General features: G+C 37.0%; 1 protein-coding gene across 8 annotated transcripts in view; it reads left to right on the top strand.

Annotated features, from left to right (window-relative positions):
- TBCK (TBC1 domain containing kinase) overlaps positions 1-20,566 on the top strand; it is a 112,296-nt gene that overhangs the window by 44,386 nt on the left and 47,344 nt on the right. For all 8 annotated transcript variants that reach the window (XM_074823222.1, XM_074823227.1, XM_074823219.1 and 5 more), the window contains 8 exons: positions 582-680; positions 1,988-2,050; positions 2,914-3,040; positions 3,612-3,662; positions 5,808-5,891; positions 10,202-10,287; positions 17,493-17,529; positions 18,880-19,041. In XM_074823222.1, the coding sequence (XP_074679323.1) occupies positions 582-680; positions 1,988-2,050; positions 2,914-3,040; positions 3,612-3,662; positions 5,808-5,891; positions 10,202-10,287; positions 17,493-17,529; positions 18,880-19,041 (709 nt within the window). The remainder of the gene's footprint in view (positions 1-581; positions 681-1,987; positions 2,051-2,913; positions 3,041-3,611; positions 3,663-5,807; positions 5,892-10,201; positions 10,288-17,492; positions 17,530-18,879; positions 19,042-20,566) is intronic.

Below are 20,566 nucleotides of genomic sequence, written 5' to 3'. Positions count from 1 at the left end.
TTTCATAACAGACTAAGCTATTATAGGTGTAAATACGCCTGTAACTTTTCTACATTTCGAAGCAGTAAGGTACTTGAAAACAATACCAGTCTTCACTGTAGCAGTGCCATGTTAAGAAATATGGGGCTTATACTGAGTGGGGAAAATACCAGTCCCTAATTTACATATACGCAGAGAGTTGGATTCTTGCTTAAGAATGAGAGAGAGCTGATGTGCATCAAGTGCAGTACTTAGGAAGGTATAAACTGGAAATATTTAATAAAAAGTGTTGGATACTTGGTATGAAAAGAAACATATAATGAAGAAAAAACTTTTAATAAAAATTTGGATTAGTAAATTTATATATCAAATATATACCAAAGCACGTGAACACATTTATGAGGAAGAGTGAGTATTTTAACATCAAACAGTAGTCCGCTATACAGGCCTTCCAGGAATGAAACCGACTTGCTGTAAAACTTGCATTTACTGTCCAGTCTGACAGCGTTTGTCCCTTGGGGGAACGACTGTCTTGGGATGGGGATTTGAATTGTTTCAGTTACATGGAAACATTTTTTGCTGTTAATCTCTTCTCTTTGAAGGCCTACCCATATAAGAAAAACCAAATTTGGAAAGAAGCCAGGGTTGACATCCCTCCTCTTCTGAGAGGCATAACCTGGGCTGCTCTGTTGGGTGTTGAGGTAAGGGTAATGGGAGGGCTTTTGCAGAAGTTCCAGTACTGGCTGGGGAGGGAATGGGATAAGAATGGGATTGACAGGGAAGCTGGAATGGATTTGAAGATTTGGCAGGTAGAATTACTGGAATTTCAAGCAAAATGAGTCATGAAATTGTGTAAACAAAGACAATGTTCAGACAAACTTGCTTCTTGTTTCTAATATTTGATTTCACAGAATGTATATAAACTTGACTGCCTTAAATTTTGATTAGGGGATAGAAAAATACTACCCATACAGCCAAATTTTGCTAGATTGTTTAAATACAATTGGTAGTTAATGGGGTTTTTTGGTTTGCTTTTTAATATTTTGACAAATGCAGTTAGAATCCTTCTGCTCTGGTCAGCAATAGTTGGGCAAACACAATGAAGCATATCAAATGTATTTTTCTCACCTACCAATCAATGCACTTCCTCCAAAGACTGGAAAATAAATAAATTAAACGTAACCCATTTGGACAAAGGACTAGAAAGGAATGTCCCTGAAATGAGGACTCCTAACAGAGATTGCTTGACTACTCAGCTTTTGCATCTACCCTGCTTGCAATCTGCAGTAGTGCAGCAAAGAGGTTCTTATAGATAATACATCCCGGGTTATTTAGGATCTTTAGCTTAGGATGTGATCTGCTGAGTGCTATATAACATGACCAAAAAAAAAAGCTGTAAAGGTAAAGAACAAGTTGCTGGTCAAGATTGTAGCCTGGGTCTTGGGAGATGAGTAAGTTCTCATGCTTCATCAGCTTACCATCTGTACAATGCAGATAGTTGTTACCCTGTTCCATAACATTAAGATGGACTTGTTGGTATGTCTGTCTTGGGACTCAAGCAAGGACAGGCTACTTAGGAGTAGTGTATATTGGTAGTATCAGTAATAATTAACAGACAGCTGGATTCAGTGCCTTTAGAGATGATGCTGAAAACCACTTGCCAGTGGCTGAGGTAAGCACTAAATTTAAATTGAGAGCATTTCTTAACTTGAAAATGGAAAACTGTGTCAAGTACATAGCTTTCTGTATAAACAACTGAAAATCACTGAAGATGGTACAGAGGAGGTCACAGGAAGGTCTATGTGTCCTGAATAAGACTAAAGATGGGTTTGTTAAAATTCAACTCTCAGAATTTTATGTACTTTAGGAAATTTTTTCAGGAAAAGAAAGTTGCTAACTAAAGCACCTAACAAAACCAGTCAGCTTCTGTGTATCAGCATGTACATTGTAATATGCATTTATGTTAGTAAGGTCTTTCTAAATTCAAGTGTTCTTCTTCCACATTTAGGGTGCCATACAAGCAAAATATGATGCCATTGATAAAGACACACCAATTCCTACAGACAGACAAGTAAGACTTCTGGTGCTATCAAATATTGTCACTTGAAGTAATGCAAAAGTCATTTGCCTATTACAGCAGATGTAGCTGATAATACTAAAAGGGTTCCCCCTGTCCTCTAACCTTATTCATGCTGTAGCAAGAATCTTCCTAAACAGATACGAACAAGTAGTTTAACTCAAGTTATGTTATAACATGTGGAAAGTGAGATCCTCTTTTACTTCAGAATCACTGTTTCTGTAGCAGCAGCAGAGTGTAGTGGACAATATTACTGATGTATTGTTAAAAGTCCTGTTTTTATCAGATGTTAGTTGTGCCTGTTGGACTTTGTACCAGATAGTGCTGAGTACCCTGAGATCCTGTAAGGTGAGCTGTGCTTCACAAAAATGGGTTCTTGAGCAATTTGGTTCTCCAAGAAACCATGCCAGACATAAAAAGACATCACGAGCAACAGCTGTTCCTTTTGGCTGAGTGAAGAAATATTTTCCATCAAATTGGGTACAATGTTCTGAGAAGTCTGATTTGATTATCCTTTAGGGCAAAGTGATATTAGCACCTGAAAAGAGTCCAAAAGTTGGATCTGAAAAAAAAAATATAACTGTAATCTGCTTTCTGCCTTTTTCAAGGGTTAGAACCCTTTTAGAAATATGAATCTGGAAAAAGTCTCTGTTGTTAATCTTTGACAGGGCTGTTAAGAGTCCCCTGTCCCCTTTCAGTTTTGATTTTGAGAGTGATGGAGGAAGCAGATTGTGTTTATGGTGGTGGTCTGACCTATGTTCTTTGGCTGACTTCCACCTCTAGTGTTGCAAGATTGCTGTAGTACTACCCCACTTACCCTGATTTCTTTTTCTATTATATGTTTGGCTGCGGTGCAGATTGAAGTTGATATTCCTCGTTGCCACCAGTATGATGAATTGCTGTCATCACCAGAGGGTCATGCAAAGTTTAGACGTGTATTGAAAGCCTGGGTTGTTTCCCATCCTGATTTGGTGTACTGGCAAGGTGAGTTCAACTAGTTGGCACAGTCACATAATTAACTGGAAAGCTGTGATGACTTAAAAATATCTCCCCCACTTCCCGCCCCCTGCCACCCCGTAGGCTTTTTTTGAGTGCTTTCCTTTCTGTTTCTTTTGAAGAATGAATCTGTGCATTATTGCAAACTTAGATCCTAGTAATTTGTATTTAATTTGTAATGCAAAGTGCCCCCTTCTTTCTTATGTATTTATTGTCCTTAAGTTTCAGTCACTTTATTAAAAAAAAAAAAAGTCTCGCTTACTGTTCAGTCCCAAGGTAAAACTGCAAAAGTTACTGAGCGAGTTCTTGGGATGGTAAATGCATTTCTTGGAAGCCTTGGCAGAATAATCAATTCAGCATTATAGTTCAACAATTTGAAATCCTCTCTGTTTTCATGCATTGATTTCACAGTTGTTCTCAGCATTACATGCAGAGCCTGACATTGCAGAATTGTAATCATTATCAAGTATGCAAATTTTCATGATAAATTAATGACTATCTTGTGCATTACAATAAATGAGCTCTTTATGCAGTTTCTTCATGGCTCTTCTCTCTTTAGGTCTTGACTCTCTTTGTGCACCATTTCTGTACTTGAATTTTAACAATGAAGGTGAGTACCTTTTTCTGCTGGGGATGAGGGGGAAGCACAGTCTGTCATCTGTATCTAGTTGTAGACAGATATGTGTGCACCCACTTATAGATGGAAACTTTCTGTAGCTACTAAGGAACTTTAAAGCTCATGTTGCCACAAGTCAAAAGAAATGGTTGGTTTTTGAAAAGCATATGTGGTGTACTGCTCTTCAAACAGGGGTTCAAACCCTGTGTTTATTGCCAAGTACAATAATAAATATATAAGAAAAAGCACAAATAACCTTCATTATAGAATAGCAAGAAGTGCTTCTCTAGTACTTGTCTTTTTCAGTGAAGCTGTAGTTCAGCCTCACTTAATGTGAAAGCATTATTTGTTAACCTAACTGTTAACCTGTGTTGTGGTTTAACCCCAACCAGCAGCTAAGCACCACACAGCCTGCCCCCAGCGGGATGGGGGAGAGAACAGAGGGGGGAAAAAAAAAAAATAAATAAAACTCATGGACTGAGATAAAGGCAGTTTAATAGAACAGAAAAGGAAGAAAATAATAGAATATACAAAGCAAGCGATGCACAATGCAGTTGCTCACCACCCACTGACCAATGCCCAGCCAGTTCCTGAGCAGCGGCCCCCGGCCAGCTTTCCCCCCCAGTTTATATACTGGCCATGATGCCATATGGCATGGAATATCCCTTTGGCCAGTTTGAATCAACTGTCCTGGCTGTGTTCCCTCCCAACTTCTTGTGCCCCTCCAGCCTTCTCACTGGCAGGGCATGAGAAGCTGAAAAGTCCTTGATTTAATACAAATGCTGCTTAACAATAACTAAAAACATCAATGTGTTATCAACATTACTGTCATGCTAAATCCAAAACACAACACCATACCAGCTACTAGAAAGAAAATTAACTCTATCTCTGCAGAAACCAGGGCAACCTGTCAGACTAGCTTTATTCAGAAAAGCTGATGATTGTTTTAAATGCCTAAAAGCTTATCAGACCAGCTTTGGATATGTGCCCTTTACGTTCTTGGAATGCAATTTGTTCAGAACAGGTCTAGTCCAATCTTCTATTCTGTTGCACATGGCTTTCTTTATATAAGGTCTGTGTGGGGAAAACTAGTTTCTTAGGAAATGACTCTTATTATGCCTGCTGTGCATACTAATTCAACCATTTCAACAGATTTTTCTTGCTCGTGGACATGTTCCTACACAGTTTGACTGTAGAACCTTGTTTTCTTTCAGCTGAAGCAAAACATAATAGTAGTGAATTATGTAAAATTTTGTGTTCTGGTTTATGAACTTAATTGTACACATTTGGCTTGGATATTTGAGAAGTGATTTCAATGATAGAAAAGTTGTAACACAATTAATTTATAACACGATCCGATGTCATATTTGCTATAAATATGATGTTTTGCTTAGAAACTCCCAAAATTATATTTACTGTCTTTGGACAATTTACAACAAACCCTCATTTCTGTTTTACATCTGTGGTCTAGCACCATGGCTAAGAATTGTGTTACAATAGATTGTCTCTTAGCCAAGTTCCCAGGAATTAATCAAGGGTACAAACACTAAATTTTTTACCCTCTAATCTCTATCTGGTATGTATGTGAGGAGCTGTTGAGAAATTTAAGATGTTTTTGTCCGTCTTTCTGACAGTATTTTTAATTATATTCCACTCTGTGGTTTTTCTTCTGAACTCTAGTCTCTTTCTGAGCTGAAGTTAGAGATGAGATGGGAGTCTGATGGGGCATAAACTGGCTGTAAGTTCTGTAGGAGAAAACCTATAACTGCAACAATGCAGTTGCCTGAAACTGCCTTCTAAAATTTTATTCATCCAGGGACCTTCACTTTTTGATACAAACATCACCATGGCTTTCCAAACATCATCTCATTACTGTGTCACTGAGAAGTACAGAAATAAACTGGGTGCAGACCAGGTCCAACCAGATTTATATTGATTACTCAGTGACAGAAGGAGACTTTTTTAGGAGCTTTTTAAAATTCTTTATTGAAGAATATGTCCTTTTTATATGTTTTACAATCATTTTTGTGTATAGATTGATTTAGGTATTTATGCTTATTATCTGGTTAATAATGATCTTTTCTAAGTGTACGTATGTTTCTACCTCCATAGCTGTATTCATTTTTCTAATTCTTTCAGCTCTGGCATATGCCTGCATGTCTGCTTTTATCCCCAAGTATTTGTATAACTTCTTTCTGAAGGATAATTCTCATGTTATTCAAGGTAAGTCCTTGTATTTATTTTGTAGTTCTAAAAGAAGCAGAATTATTTCTGGATATATAAATACACTTTTTCAAATGGTTGTAAATTGGAACACAGCTAGAATTACACTGTAGAAATACCCACCTATTTCATTCTAAAGCTTTATTTTAGATAAATAAGAACAGCTGTGCAAGAAAAATAGGAACAAAATAAGTGGGTAAAGATTCAGGCAGGAGAAAAACACCAACTACACACACACACAAAAAAAAAAAATATCCAGAAGTGTTCTGTGTAGTATCCAAGGTAAGAGTCAGCTGATCATGCAAAGTTACAAAATAAGGAAATAGTCTTTCCAGCGTTAGATTGTAGAGACCTACCCTTCAGGTGATCAAAATCATACTGTTACAGGAGCTATTTTGACAATGAGGGAAAATGAAGAGGAACAGTACCAACTAGGGACTCTGCAGAAAATGGAAGTCATGGTATTCAGAGAGTTAGGGATTTGAGGGGAGTTTCTTACTGAACAGAAGATAATATCACTCAGTACAGGACAGGAGTTGAAGAACCCTGAGGAACAATGTTCCATAGTTCAGTCTTCAACAACTATGTAAGTAGCTCAGACAAATTAAAAAAATATCTGGAAGGTAAATGTCTGTCTACTCTAAAATTAATTGTAAATTTCATGGAAACATGAAGAAGGAATTGTTTAGACCTAGAAAGCCACCTTGGCACAGTCAAGTTTTTAAACTTGCAGACAGTTTTTAAAAACCAATAGAAGCTGTTTGAAAAACCATCAGTACTTTAGAAAAACAGGTGCTAATGAATGTTTTGAATTGCAAGCAGTTCTGAGTGGTGTTTGAATATTGTGTTTCACCATGGCTTGCTGTCCTTGTATTTTTTTAAAGAAATTCTTTTGTATATGACCTGTGAATCTCCTCAACTTAGAAATGGTGTTTCTCATATTTTGTCCAAAAAAACAAAAGGAAAATAAGAACTGATCAACAAAAAATAATTAAGACAGAAAAGCACTTATGTACTGATAATAGGGAAGAGCTAGCATAAGGAGAGAACACAGTGGTCAGGAGAGTTTACATATGAAAGACGGTGGATTAAGAGGTGTTATGAACTGAATACGTAAAATAACAGTTTGGAAAGAGCATTCAACAGAACTCGTTTGCATCCTTTTGTCTGTAAAGAGAGAGTGCTAGCTGGAAAAAAAAAGGGGCAGTGTGTAAGTATATTCTATTAGATGCTCCTGTGGACACAACTGCTTTAGACTTCAAGATTAATGGCTTGGTAAAGACTTTTCTCAAAGGAGGTATACTCTTCCATAAAATCATACTTTTGCTCTCTCAAGTTCCCTGATGTTATTCCTAAGGGGCCTTACAATAATATGTGTCAGCCAAAGTTAGAAATGTAGGTCAGTAGGATTCCGTGAACCAAAGTAGATGTAGGCGTTCCTGTGCAACATCTGGCATCATCAAGGACTCAGGGAGACTGGAACTTTTAGGATTCTTTCAGTATCCTGATTTAATCCTTTCTAGGGTTGTATGTCAAGCACCAATGTGTAAATATGGTTTTAAAGGAAAAATCTGTGTAATTTCCCTGCCTTATTGGGTTGGAAGAAAGTGTTAAGAATGTGTCATTTAACTGTCTAGTGCAATTTTAGTTTTTAGCTTCTTTGTGTCTTCCGTGTAGGAGTGGATGGGTGGAATCTTTCAAACTGCAGAGTTCAGCATACCTCATTTCTGACTTTGTCCTATACAATGAAGACAGGTGGTGTTTCTAAGCTTATCAGACATATTTCCTTACATGAAACAGGAAGCAAGAGCAGTTAAAGAGGTTTAGGTATGGAATGACCAGTTATATAAAACAGAAATTAATATAATAAAATTCCAACCAACAGCAATTGGCTGGACCTAAGCGATACATTTTTGTGAAGATTTGTGTGGTTTTGATAGACCCTTAATTAACCATGTAATCCCACACAGTAATTCTATTTCATGAGACTGGATAGTCAAATAAAGATGGTATTTACCAACCTGTAGTACATCTGTGGAGAACTATCATGGGCATGAATCTTAATTTTTAAAATAAATGTGCTTCAGGAAGCTAATTGTGAAATTGTTTTCAGCAATACGTTGGAATGTGTTAGGAATGTGTAGGATTACTGATCTGCTATACCTGACTTGTGATTAGTGGCTGTTTCACAGAATCACAGAATCATCTAGGTTGGAAAAGACCTTGAAGATCATCCAGTCCAACCATCAACCCAGCATTAACAGTTCCCAACTACACCATGTCCCTCAGCACTATGTCGACCCTACTCTTATACACCTCCGGGGATGGGGACTCCACCACCTCCCTGGGCAGCGCATTCCAACGCCTAACAACCCATTCTGTAAAGAAATACTTCCTAATATCTAGTCTAAACCTTCCCTGGCGTAACTTGAGGCCATTATCTCTTGTTCTATCGCTTGTTACTTGGTTAAAGAGACTCATCCCCAGCTCTCTGCAACCTCCTTTCAGGTAGTTGTAGAGGGCGATGAGCTCTCCCCTCAGCCTCCTCTTCTCCAGACTAAAATTTCATTTTATTTTCATATTCAGTTTCATTGAATTCATGTCAGATACACCTTAGAGATGCACTTCTTAAATTCATACCATACTACATGATAATAATTTTTAAGGCATGAGTTCAGTTATCTCCCTAACTTGTATGTATGTGAACAAAAATAACTTCATCTTGAAACTGAGAAAATGAGATGTGAGTAGCTCCAAAGCAGTCTGGCCTTGGGGATACAAAACTCAGCACGGGTCTGTTTACCCACCTAACTGCTCAGCTGAGTGCTGCCAGGGCATCTGTGACATAATAGAGATGTAGTGTCAGAAGGGAAAGGCTGGCACTCCTAAGATGCCAGAAATCTCCTGAGAGGTTTAGTGTGCTGTGGCCTTGTCTTTGCAGCTTGAAGCAAAAGTCTCAAAATTCTGAAGTAGACTGAAGAGGTCTTAATTTTTATTGCAACTTATCTTGGAGAATTAGGCATCCTTTCAAGTATAACTTCAGTAGTACTGTGGCTCGTTTCCCTTGTGTTCTTACAGTGAGAGCCTTGTTTATCAGTCTTCCTGAGGCAGAATCATCTTTTAAAATGTTTAGTCCAAATAGATTTATTTTACAGAGTGATTGTTCTTAACTTGCTGGCTTAACCTGAGAGGAGCTAACCTGAGTGCAGATAATCAAGATTTAAGTAAGATAGGAGTCTGTAAACATCTGAACGCTTACACCCACTTCTGTTCTTAAAGGTGTCTATGCATGGAATTATTCCAGCAGAGCCACTTCTGTGCTTCTTAGCAGTGGAACTGGAATTTAATTTTGCCACTTCAGGGATGAAGACAGAGTAATAGGGAGTTATTTACACAGTAGTCTGTGGAGCATTGAGATGCCAGCATGTTCTGATCTGGGACCAGCGTTCACATTCTCTGTCTCTCTTCCTCCCCTCAACTAGCAATCTGGGCCCTAATTACTCTCTTCCTGGGAGCATGGAGGAAAAGGAATTGCCATCTGTTACAAAATTGCAATGTTGCCTCTTCATTTTCCTTCTAACAAAGCATATGACAATGTGGATAAAATTGGGAGAGGGGCAGAACAGAAAGAGAAATCTGTCAGTGTCTGTGTGCTGCTGTCTGCTTCTTTTCTAATTAAAAGCACATGTTATTTAGACAACTTAATGAAATTGTAACCATCAGCCTAATGTGCCATGCTGAAGATGTAATGTAAGTATTTCTCCTTACCTGTTCCAAAAAATACAAATTAAGATGTTACTGATCATGGAGGTGGTAACCTTAAAGCCCCATTGCCTTAAAAACCTGAGCTTCCAGAATACAGAATTTAACTTTGTAGAAAAGAAACCACACAGAATATAATTTAAAGCATATCAACTTTGTGTATCACTAAAAGAGTTTGGGTCTTAAAAATCCTTGGAACAGTCTTGTTCTAATCTGGTTCCATCAATATCTTGTGGCTCATACTCATACTGAAAAGTCTTTAACTTTTCATGTCAAACATAATCACAACCTAAGTATGAGCCAAGTAAACCATTGTTGAAAAATCAAATTGAGAAGTACTAAGGAAGAGAAATTAAACCTTTCTTCCTCTGTATTGAATATAATGGTGACAAGGAGGGCAGTAGTGTATTCACTTGCTGGTTTATTGTAGGTTTAAAAAAAAAAAAATTTAAAGAAGTTTTCTTCCTTTTCTACAGCTCTGTTGTGAGCTAGCAGCACGTGGTGGCTTACGTTTTTGACAATGATCTTCAATATGCTTGTCATTTCAGAATACCTGACGGTGTTTTCCCAGATGATTGCATTCCATGATCCAGAGCTGAGTAACCACCTTAATGAAATTGGTTTTATTCCAGATGTAAGTGCTAAGCGTTCTTATAAGTATTGTTCAAAGGAAGTAAAAAATGGAGGGCAACTAGGATGAGATGCCTTTCCAGACTCCTTCAGTAGCAGTTTGACATAAAGTGGGACTTTCACATTAATGCACCGTTCTGAATATGTTGATAAAATGGTGAAGTTTTGATTGTTGTTTTACATACTTCAGACCTTCCCAATCTGTTGGTATGATAAAAACAGTAGAAATACTACTAGTCAGTTATGATAACTTAAAAGATGTATATAATTTTATTTTTGAAGTGTGGATTAATATACAAAAATTGATGTGTCTATAAATGACTAATAGCAAAATTTCTGCAAACGAACTAAATGCTGTTGGTTAACACAAAAGGCACATCAATTTGCAAGTAATGGTTAATCTGTAGATATGGCAGACCTTGGCAGATGCTTAGCAGTCATTTGTTGGAGTCTGTCAGAAACATTGGATAAGTGCCTAATTTGTGTCGTAAGTTTTATGCCTTCATTGGAAGAAGCCTGTAAGATGGAGGAAGATGAAAACTGATATCACAGCCAAAATGCAGTAGAGAGGAAGGGCTATGCTGGAAAAAGCAAAACAAGGCCTTCTTTTAGAGCCTCGCTTTTAGCTATCACTGTAAATAGTGAAGTTTTTTTCCTTTGTTTAGAGAGGCATGTATAGTCCAGAAAGCCCAGATAATACTCTATAAAAATGGTGGTCTGCATACTATAGCATTATTGGAGTTTATGGCCGATGTTTCTGAAAAGTAGACTTAGGCAAGGCTATAGAGAGAACCCTGTTAATTCATACAGTCTATATCATGACATATTTGACATTAGAAATTTGGTAATCACAAGTTGGTCGCAAGAACAGATGATGATGAGAGGTCATGACGAGAGGTCAGAATGGAACAAGGAAACAAGTCAAGAGATGTTGATGTAGAATTATAAATTTCATAAATAAGAAACTTATGTGCATTTCTCCTGTAAGCACTATAAAGCATTTCCAGCTTTTCTGGTAAAATAAGTTTTAAGTTGAAGCAGCAAGGACAAGCTTCTCTTAAGTCATTTGTTGTACACAATTGCTGGGTGAATTTGTGTGTCTTTGGGACTGGCAGATACACATTATCACTGTTTACAAAAATTTTAATGGAAAAGCAAAGAGATGCTTTCATTTTTGGAAGTGCTTTTAATGTAATAATGTTGTTTATGAATGATATAAATTTAAGAGATACTGTGGCATCAAAATAAACCAAAGAGAAAGCCAGTGTATTGCATTATAAACAAAGATGTTTGAGAAGGCCCCATGTATTGCTGATGAGCCACCCACATCTAAAGAGAGTGGGTGGGAGGAAGACGAAGGGAAGGTGGAGAGAAGGGAGAGCATTCATCTGTAGAAACCCTGAATATTTGGGGGGGGGGATGAAAGGCGCGGATAACAGCAACATTTAAGTTCCTGAGGGAGAATCAATTTTGCTGCATCACTATGTAAATGCACTTGATGTTTATTTGTTAAAGGCTGTGGATGTCCAAAGCAATTAATCTGTGTATTTTGTCCAGGATACTAGTTCTCACTGAAGAGGTAGAGATGTAATTTCCCTGACCATCTTACAGGTCCCCATTTCTGCTACTAACCTACATGAGAGCTCTGCAACAATCCATCTTAGGTATTAGTTGATCTTTCAGCAGCTCCTAGTGTCTGCTTATGCAGTTATAATTCTCCACTGAAAACTTTCAAGGTGCAAGTCAGATGGAATAGTTTAAAATCACTTGTCTTGTAATATTTTCATTTTTGTGTTTTGCTAGTCATTGGACAGCACATAGTCAAATGTGAACCTTGTCTCTAAGAGTTACAGTCTAGAGATGCTTAGGTAATGTAGCAAATAATTACAAAACAGAGGTGTATTTTTTTAAAAAAGACTTTGCATTGAATATAAATGCTAGTTCTAAAATTAACACTAACCTCTGAAGAGAGCTTGTCCTTTCTAAATAGTCTCTTTTTTTTTTTTTGTAAGTAAAAGTTGTTCTGCCTTTTTAGGTTAGTGAGAGAGGTGGTTTTTGTACCTGTAACAAGACAGCAAGAGGATCCATCAAGGTGAAGGATATGCACTGTAGTAATGAGATCTGAACCAGAGTTTCGTGCTTGAGTACTAATCCTATCAAAGTAAACCCTGCTTAATCTTTAATCATTGAAACGCAGGCTCCGCTGCAGGAAAGATTGTGTTTCCTGGCACTCTTCTCATTTGCTTCGGGTCACGTAGCTCTCAGAATATTGAACACTGCTGACGCTTGGATAGTTGTGAATATTGTTAGCTGATGTGGTGCCTGGATTAAGTACATAGCTGTGGCTGTGTGATTTACATGTAAATAGAGGGATATGTACAGTGAATCTTACAGTTCTTCTTTGCTCACTCTCCCAAAGTTTATAATCTCCCTCACCCTATATAATGCTTCATAACACATTCTATATTTTACTGAATAATTCTGACATCAACAGCAGACCATTTGGAACTGAAGAAAAACAAGGAAGTGTTCTACAGTACTAAAAGGGTAACTATAGCCATAAATTATTCTAAAGAACTTTTCAGGTGCAAATTATGGAAGCTAGCCACAGTTGTCAGCTGGCCATTAACAGAGATGACAAAGTCTGGCTGCACTTACTTAAAATCATTGTGCTGGAGCTGCTGTCATAGATAGATACCTTAGCTTGGTTTTGGCAATATGCAGGAGGTGTTGGTAATAGAACTTCATCTAAGTGAGAATTAAAAATTCTGCAATTGAAGTACTTTATCTCTGTTCTGTTACATGATTACCTAATGGTGAATCTGGGGGAGAAGTTTCTTGTTGGTATTTTTATCTTGTGAGGAAAGTGATCATTCCTCAAATTTTGTTTGTGTAGGTGCATATAGATGGGTAGAATCTAATACTAAAAATTGGACTCAATCTGCATTCTCTTAGTATCCTCAGTTATCAAAATATTTTTTCACCTTTCTGTGACATTTAAATACATGATTAATTGTCTAGGCACCATATAGGCTTGAAGCTAAGTACGTGTGTCTTTTGAAGACAAAACATGAAGGTGCAAGATCAGGGTTTTATAGAATAGACTATTTCAGTTGGAAGGGACTTGCAGCAATCATCTAGTCCAACTGCCTGACCACTTCAGGGCTGACCAAAGTTAAAGCATGTTGTTAAGGGGATTGTCCAAATGCTTCTTAAACACTGACAGGCTTGGAGCATCAACCACATCTGTAGGAAGCCTGTTCCAGTGTTTGACCACCCTTTTGGTAAACAAATGCTTCCTAATGTCCAGTCTAAACCTCCCCTGATGCAGCTTTGAGCCATTCCCACACGTCCTATCACTAGACGCCAGGGACAATAGATCAGCACCTCTCTCTCCACTTCCCCTTCTCATGAAGCTGTAGAGAACAAACCAAAAATTTTTCTTGACAAATGAAAATTAAAACAAAAAGCAGCAGTTGGGAGGCAACCTTGTTAGAAAACTCAGCAAAATAAAATTCCGGTTTATTGTGGGACAGCGTTGTTTCACATGTACATCAAACAAGCCAAAAAGAAAGAAAGAAAAAGGTAAAAATAAAGAGCAACTTCACGGGGGGGGGGGGGGGGGGGGGGGCGGAGAAAAAGCCTTTTTATCTTTGGCCTTGCCTTCTCATACAAACCATGATCTATGGTACAGCTAAAGTACATACGCACAAAACAAGTTACTGGAATACTCAGGGTAAGATTGTAAATTCTTTTTTTTCATTTTTGTCTTTTTCTATTTTTTTTTTTTACAAGGTTTTGTTTTATTCTCCTTTGAGATAATGGTTTGGGCCTGGTCACACTACAAGTAAAGCCAGAGATAGGTAACAAGATAACACATTTCAAAGCCCCCCTTTTGGTCAATCCAAGATCACTTTAAATGGTGGGCCTTCTAACTATGTACAAAAATATAAAATGTAAATAAAAAATACAGATTCTCCTTTACAGTACGTTTAAGAAAGCAAGCAGGGCCTTGAAGTTTTGGTGCTCAGGCAGGAGGGGGTCTCTGGGGGAAAGGGGGGGGGTGGGGGGTGTCTCTCCCTGCTGAGGGGTGAGTTGGTTTGTATGTTTGTTCAGTGGCAGCAGTGCACCTGGGTGCTGGGGCTCTCTACTTGGTGAGGATGACCGTGGATGAGGGGGAAGGAAGGGGTGGGTGTGTCCCAAGGGTGAAAGGGATTCCTTTTAGCTGAGGATCATCTTTTTAGCTGAGGATCATTCTTTCATTCTTTGTTTGACCACCTTTTTGTGTAGCTATGTCAAATGGTCTTTTAGTTTAGTAAGCTTGGAAAGAAAGATTGGATTACTTAACAGATCTTCAGTATTTGGGGTTGTTACTGGACAATAAGAAAAGAAATATACGATACCTTTTCTCAGTCCTCTCTGCTGTCATTTGAGACAATATCTAAAAGTTTTGAATGTTTAATGGGAGATGCACTCTTCTCAAAATACGCCCATCTAACTATGGGCAAGTAAACATCTTCACCCTGTTGAAAAACAATGGAGTGCATCTCCAAGTTCAGGTATTGAGCAGAAATTGTCACAGCAGAGCAGGAAAGGAAGCTTTAGCTAGGGATAATGGAAAGATGGAGAGTGAAACCAAATCTTAAGGACAAGAGATTTCAGTTGTAACTGAAAAAACCTGTGCATTTATTGAGATTATTTGAATGGGAACTGATGTTAGGGTACTACTGTGTTCATGTATAAGAAATGTCCAAGTCCTTGCTTAAAAGCACAGAAGATCTTGTATTTTACCTCAAAGCAAAATGATAATTATGGTGTTGTTAATTTAAAGTTAACTAAAAAATGAAGTATTGGTTTTACAGGCTCTTATTTTAATGTGACTTATTCTCAGGCTGTTCCAGCAGTTCAGATGCTACTTTGATTAAACATTAGGTATGCTTCCTAGCTACGGAGAGTTAAATGTTAATAAAAACCACAACCCCATTAGGTTTCAAGGTTTAGTGGTGAAGGGTTGAAAACCTCTTTATCAGCAGCTTGTTAGTACAGAAGCATGGCACAATGCTGTTCCAGCCGGTGATTGCTAGAGGGCAGTATTTACTAATAATATGTTATAAGTGCAGTCTGAAAGAATTTGGCAGCCTATTTGAGGACTTCAAGTCAGTGCAGTTCTTTTTGTCTGTTTTTTTCAGTTTGACTTGTATGGTGGAATAATACCATCAGTGTTGTGACTTTTCTTTGCCTGCTTATTAATAGTAACCATAACCTCTTCAGGTTTACCAGGACCTTCTTGTCTTAGCACATTATATTTATGAAAATCAGTGGGAAAAATTCATTCAGTAAAAACTTGCCTAATACCTTCTACTTAAATAGTTTGACCTACTTCTCCTGTCATTGTTGATAGGTTTGATGAGGATAGTTTACAGCAAATCAGTGCTTTGCCTTGTGGTTACCTTATAATAATCTGTTTAATGCTTCAAATCTTGTGTATTTTTATGTAGGTAGATGCATACAAGATAGAAGTGTTTGTGAAATTAGGAGAAAGTGTGTATCTGCTTTAGTAAAATGTTTTAATCAAATATATGAAAAAGAGGAAGTAATTGCTTTTAAATACCAAGGAAGTAATGTGGTTCAAAATTATACCCACATAATTTGTACCTCCAAGCAAAGAGGAGCCTCAGGCTGTTATTATTGTTTTCCTACTGCATGGAAAGCAAGATATTGTGGACAAGGAAGCAGGTAAACAGGTATCAGCTGGTCACAACCACCGTAGGGGATATTTCAGGGAAGAGGCTATGTTATTCAGTAGGGAGCCTGAAGACATGACAAAGATAATACTCTGGGAAATAGTATGAATGTATTATAAGATGAAAGTGGTGATAGAAATTGATTTGTTTTGGTTTTTGAAACCTTAAAATCAAATGGGGGGTTGGAGGCCAAGCTTTATAAAAGCCTCCTGAATACTGAAAGTGGTGAACAGTCTGGTCATCGCAGCTTTTTTAGTTTTATGGACAATATGGTTCAGATACTATCTGATGCTCAGATGAACATGTAGGAATAAAATTTAGAGACAGCTGTGCTAAAGAGCTTTTCAGCAAATGTGTGCATCATTTAATCAGTGCCATTACCCAGTTAAGAGTTTATGAAATAAGTAGTAATTTATTAACATAATATCAGTTATGCTTTCTGCTTCTCATTTGCTTACTTCCAGGGAAAGCTTAATACAAGGACTAATTTGCACTTTTTATGAGCTAAAAAGTAATATATTAAGCTTTATGTCTAACTGTAAATCTTCAGAAGTGGAAAACAGAGCATATGAGCTATGCAACTAAGTAAAATTCAACAATGAATGTCTCTCTTTTGCATTCTTAATTTGTGGGGACTTTCTGTGCAGTTCAAGAAAATAGATTGTTGCCTTCAACATGCTAAATACTTCATTGAACATTAATAAACTTTAAGGTGTCGTAAATGCTTACCTCTTCTAATGCATACTGAATCTTCTCTGTATGATGTCATGTGTATGAAAGTTTGCATGAAACTATTCTTCAAATTCTCAAATTCTTCAGAAAACAGCTGCCTTTAAAGGTCACAGTAGAACAACGTAGTTGGTGTTGGTAACTGACACTGTGCTTTTGAGAATGAAACCATTCTTTTAGTGCCTTTCACTGACAAGTATACGTTTTGATACACACCAACATAGGAGAAAAAAATAGATATGGTTAATTTTTCTGTTGGAAATTGTGATTTGCACTGTTAAGTATATATAAAAAAACCAGGGTTTTTTTCATAGTCAAAGAGATATATTGATTCAAGTTGTTTTATGCTTGTTCAGACATCCTTTGCTAATTTTTACTTAGTGGTATATATATGTAGGGTGAGAACTGTGGCAGTTTAGTAGAGCAGGTGTTTGAGTTGACTTTGGGAGTTATTTTTTGCAAACATAAGCCTAGTGAGGGTGATTTTTGTTATTGTTTTCAATACAGTATCACAAACTAGTAATTTGAAGGAGATGAGAATGCGGGCCTGGGGGAGGAAGAAGCTCCTCTGAGGGGCTAAAAGTTGTGTGATAGTGGTTCTGCCGCTGCAGTTATTTCTCATTTTAAAGACATTTGTGCCAAGCTAGGCAATTTCTAATATAGTAGACAATTCATAAACACTTTCAGCTCTTAAAACATTTTTTTGTTCTCTTCCCCCCATCACCACCTTTTGCAGCTGTATGCTATTCCTTGGTTTCTTACAATGTTCACACGTGAGTATGCATTCTTTTTCTCTGATTAAATGTTCTTATATTTCTTAAGCACAGTTTTTCTCACTTTTTTAGCTAAAGCCTTCCTAATTGGTGTGATGTGTCTATCATTTAGTACCTTGCTTGTAATTTGCAAGAATGTGTGTTGTGGTTTGAGTCTCAACAGTGCCTGTCACATACTTTCTGCCCTGATTTGACAATAATCAGCGTTTTCTTATTTTTTTAAAAAAGTATTATGTTAAGTTTGAACTGGATTATTTTACACACACAGTATTTAGGGAGCGTGCAAAGGAAGCTGTTATTTACTGGAGAAAAAAGATATAATAATAGTTAAAAAACCAAAAACAAACCTCACCACCTTCCCCTGCTCTCACCCAAATAATATAAGAAAGAGAGTACCTGTATTTGGAGACCAACAAAACAAGCTTCTTTTTTATTGCACTTTGACACATTGTTATTCTGCTAGCACTATTTTACTATGATCTTTCTGCATGTATGTTAGGGAACTGAAAGAGCTTTAGAATTTGGTGAGCTTTTAATGAAAGAGGACAAAGTTGTTAAAGCAAGTCTAGAAAGTAATTCAAAGATATCTGATTTTTTTTTTTTATTTCATGTCAACATTGGCAGACTTTGAATTTTTAAAAAAGTGGCAGGATGAAAAGAGCTGATGGATTATTTCCCTGATGAAATATCAAAGAATTTAATGTGAGATTCTTGATTGCAATTTCTAAAGATCTTGACTGTAAAGCACTGGTTCTTGCAGTTGTCCATTCTTCCAAAACTTTCATGAGAATCATCACTTTTGGAAGACCAAAGGGATGGTTTCCTTGGCAGTGAATTGCAATAAAAAGTTAGAATTATTTAGTTGAAGGATAGCTTATTTTAGGAGAGCAACCTTCAGTTTTGTATGTAAAATGGCTTTTTTTGTAATAGGCTTTTCTCCTTGTCTTTCCTTTATTCTGCCAATTTTTGCTCTATTCTGTTCATTTTCTTGTCTAATTTTAAGTAGTTAAGCTTACTAACTCATTAATGTCTTCATATTATTGGAAATGCATGTCCTAATGCATAATTCCACATACCTAAAGAAAAATAAATTGCCTAATTTTGTGTGTGTGTGAAACCCGAAAACCTGCACAATTATAAGTATTCACTAATGAAAGAAGACACTGATGATATCCGGAATAATCAAACTGCATATGAAGACAAACCTGTTTCTAAAAAGGTTGAGTTCTTTTGGCTCCCAAATAAAAATAACCCTAAGACAGGAGGGGGAAAAGTGTGTGCGTGTTGTATATGTTTTTATCAACTTGTATGCTTATAGCTTTTTTTTAATTGTGTTTGTTCATCATGCAGATGTCTTTCCTTTGCACAAAATTTTTCACTTGTGGGATACATTACTGCTTGGAAATTCCTCCTTCCCATTCTGTATTGGAGTTGCAATACTTCAACAACTGAGGGATCGTCTTCTGGCTAATGGATTCAATGAATGCATTCTCCTTTTTTCAGACTTGCCAGGTACAGAAAAAACTCTTCCCTCTTTCTCTGTCTTCTCCAGTGTGTTGCTGAAGATGGTATGTGCTTGCATGTGAATATATACTACAAATCTTACATGTGTTCTGAAATCATGGTATATGTAGGCAAACTCACTGTCAGAGTGTCTAGGTCTTAACTACAGCTTGATGAAGTTAGTAGAAGTCTTTTTGCTGTCATCAGCAAGAATTGGGTGAGCTTGTTATTATTTCCAAGTGAACGTTGGAGTACTTTATTGTAAATTTGAAACAATTTTAAATAATTCATGTGACTGTGTGTAGACATGCCATGTATAGAAACAATCCAGTTGATAGTGATTTCTCAGTGAAAAAAAAAAATAGTGCTGTTTTAAACAGTGCTTTTCTACTTTGATGCCAATATTAGCCTGATTTCAAAAAATAATTAAACTTTTGCTGTGGAAGCAATTAATGTAAAAGAATTAGGGAAAGCAATATAGAAGCCGTTGGAATTGCTCTGTGTTAAATCAATTTCCATTTGAAATGTAAAGCTTTCAAAAGAACCCTCAAAATCGGATCAGAGGCTACTTGATTGTTGTGCAGAAGTTCTGTCTTCTCGTTCAGTGGGGGGTGGTTGACCTATCCATACAAGTTAAGTGTTGTATCTTTAAAAAAAAAAAAAATGCAGTTAACCACGAAGTTTGGATCTTATTTCTGAGCAACTTTCTAATGAGACAATAGAATGCGTTTGAACTGAGAATGTTAACTGAAAGAGGTGTTTCCATTTGTGATGGCCTCATATTTACATAACCCATGAATTGGAAGGCTACTGCACCCAGAACGTACTTCTATTCTTGTATTAATTCCCTCTCTCCCACCCAGGATCTTACTAACATGATATATGTCTTGGTTAAGAGGTGACACTGTTTTAATTGTGTGGCCTTTCTTAAGGTAACTGTAACTTTTGGCTAATTCCTTGGCTAATTATAGATTTAGTGGGCTCTGAACACCATGTGTGCAATTCAGTAATTCATAATTCATTTAAATAGAAGTCATTCTTTTTCAGAACTGAATGAGAGAATCAAGTTTGGAAAAGCATTTAAGCTTAACAGCTCTTAAGTGTGGCAGTCTCCACACCTGCAGAGTTTACAGAGGTTAGCAGTAGTCTAGGATATGGCAGCAAGCAGGCTGAGGCTAAGTTCATAGTTGCATAAATCAGTTTCTCAGAAGTTCAGTGAGTTCTCACAGATGCAGCTCTGTGATTTCTCTAAATATTATTGTCACAAATTCTGTCCCTCACTGTATACCCTTGAACATGTATCTGGATTTCAAAATTTTGCTTTTCTGCTACCTTTCAGTTTAGTATGTACTATGTAATTGCTGCTGTATTTTTCAATTTATAAGAAATTTATTTATGCCATTCCTTACAGTGTGGTTTTTTTCATTTTCAGTCTATATGCTTAGTCATTTCAAATGCCCTTATTAAATTTAACTGGATATCTTTAGATGGTCTGAAATGTGAGTGTTAAACTAAGAGATTGTCTTTTACCCCC

The sequence above is a fragment of the Strix aluco genome, chromosome 4, assembly GCF_031877795.1.
Source record: "Strix aluco isolate bStrAlu1 chromosome 4, bStrAlu1.hap1, whole genome shotgun sequence".
NCBI classification, from domain to species: Eukaryota; Metazoa; Chordata; class Aves; order Strigiformes; family Strigidae; genus Strix; species Strix aluco.
This window is presented reverse-complemented; position numbering and strand designations above follow the sequence as displayed.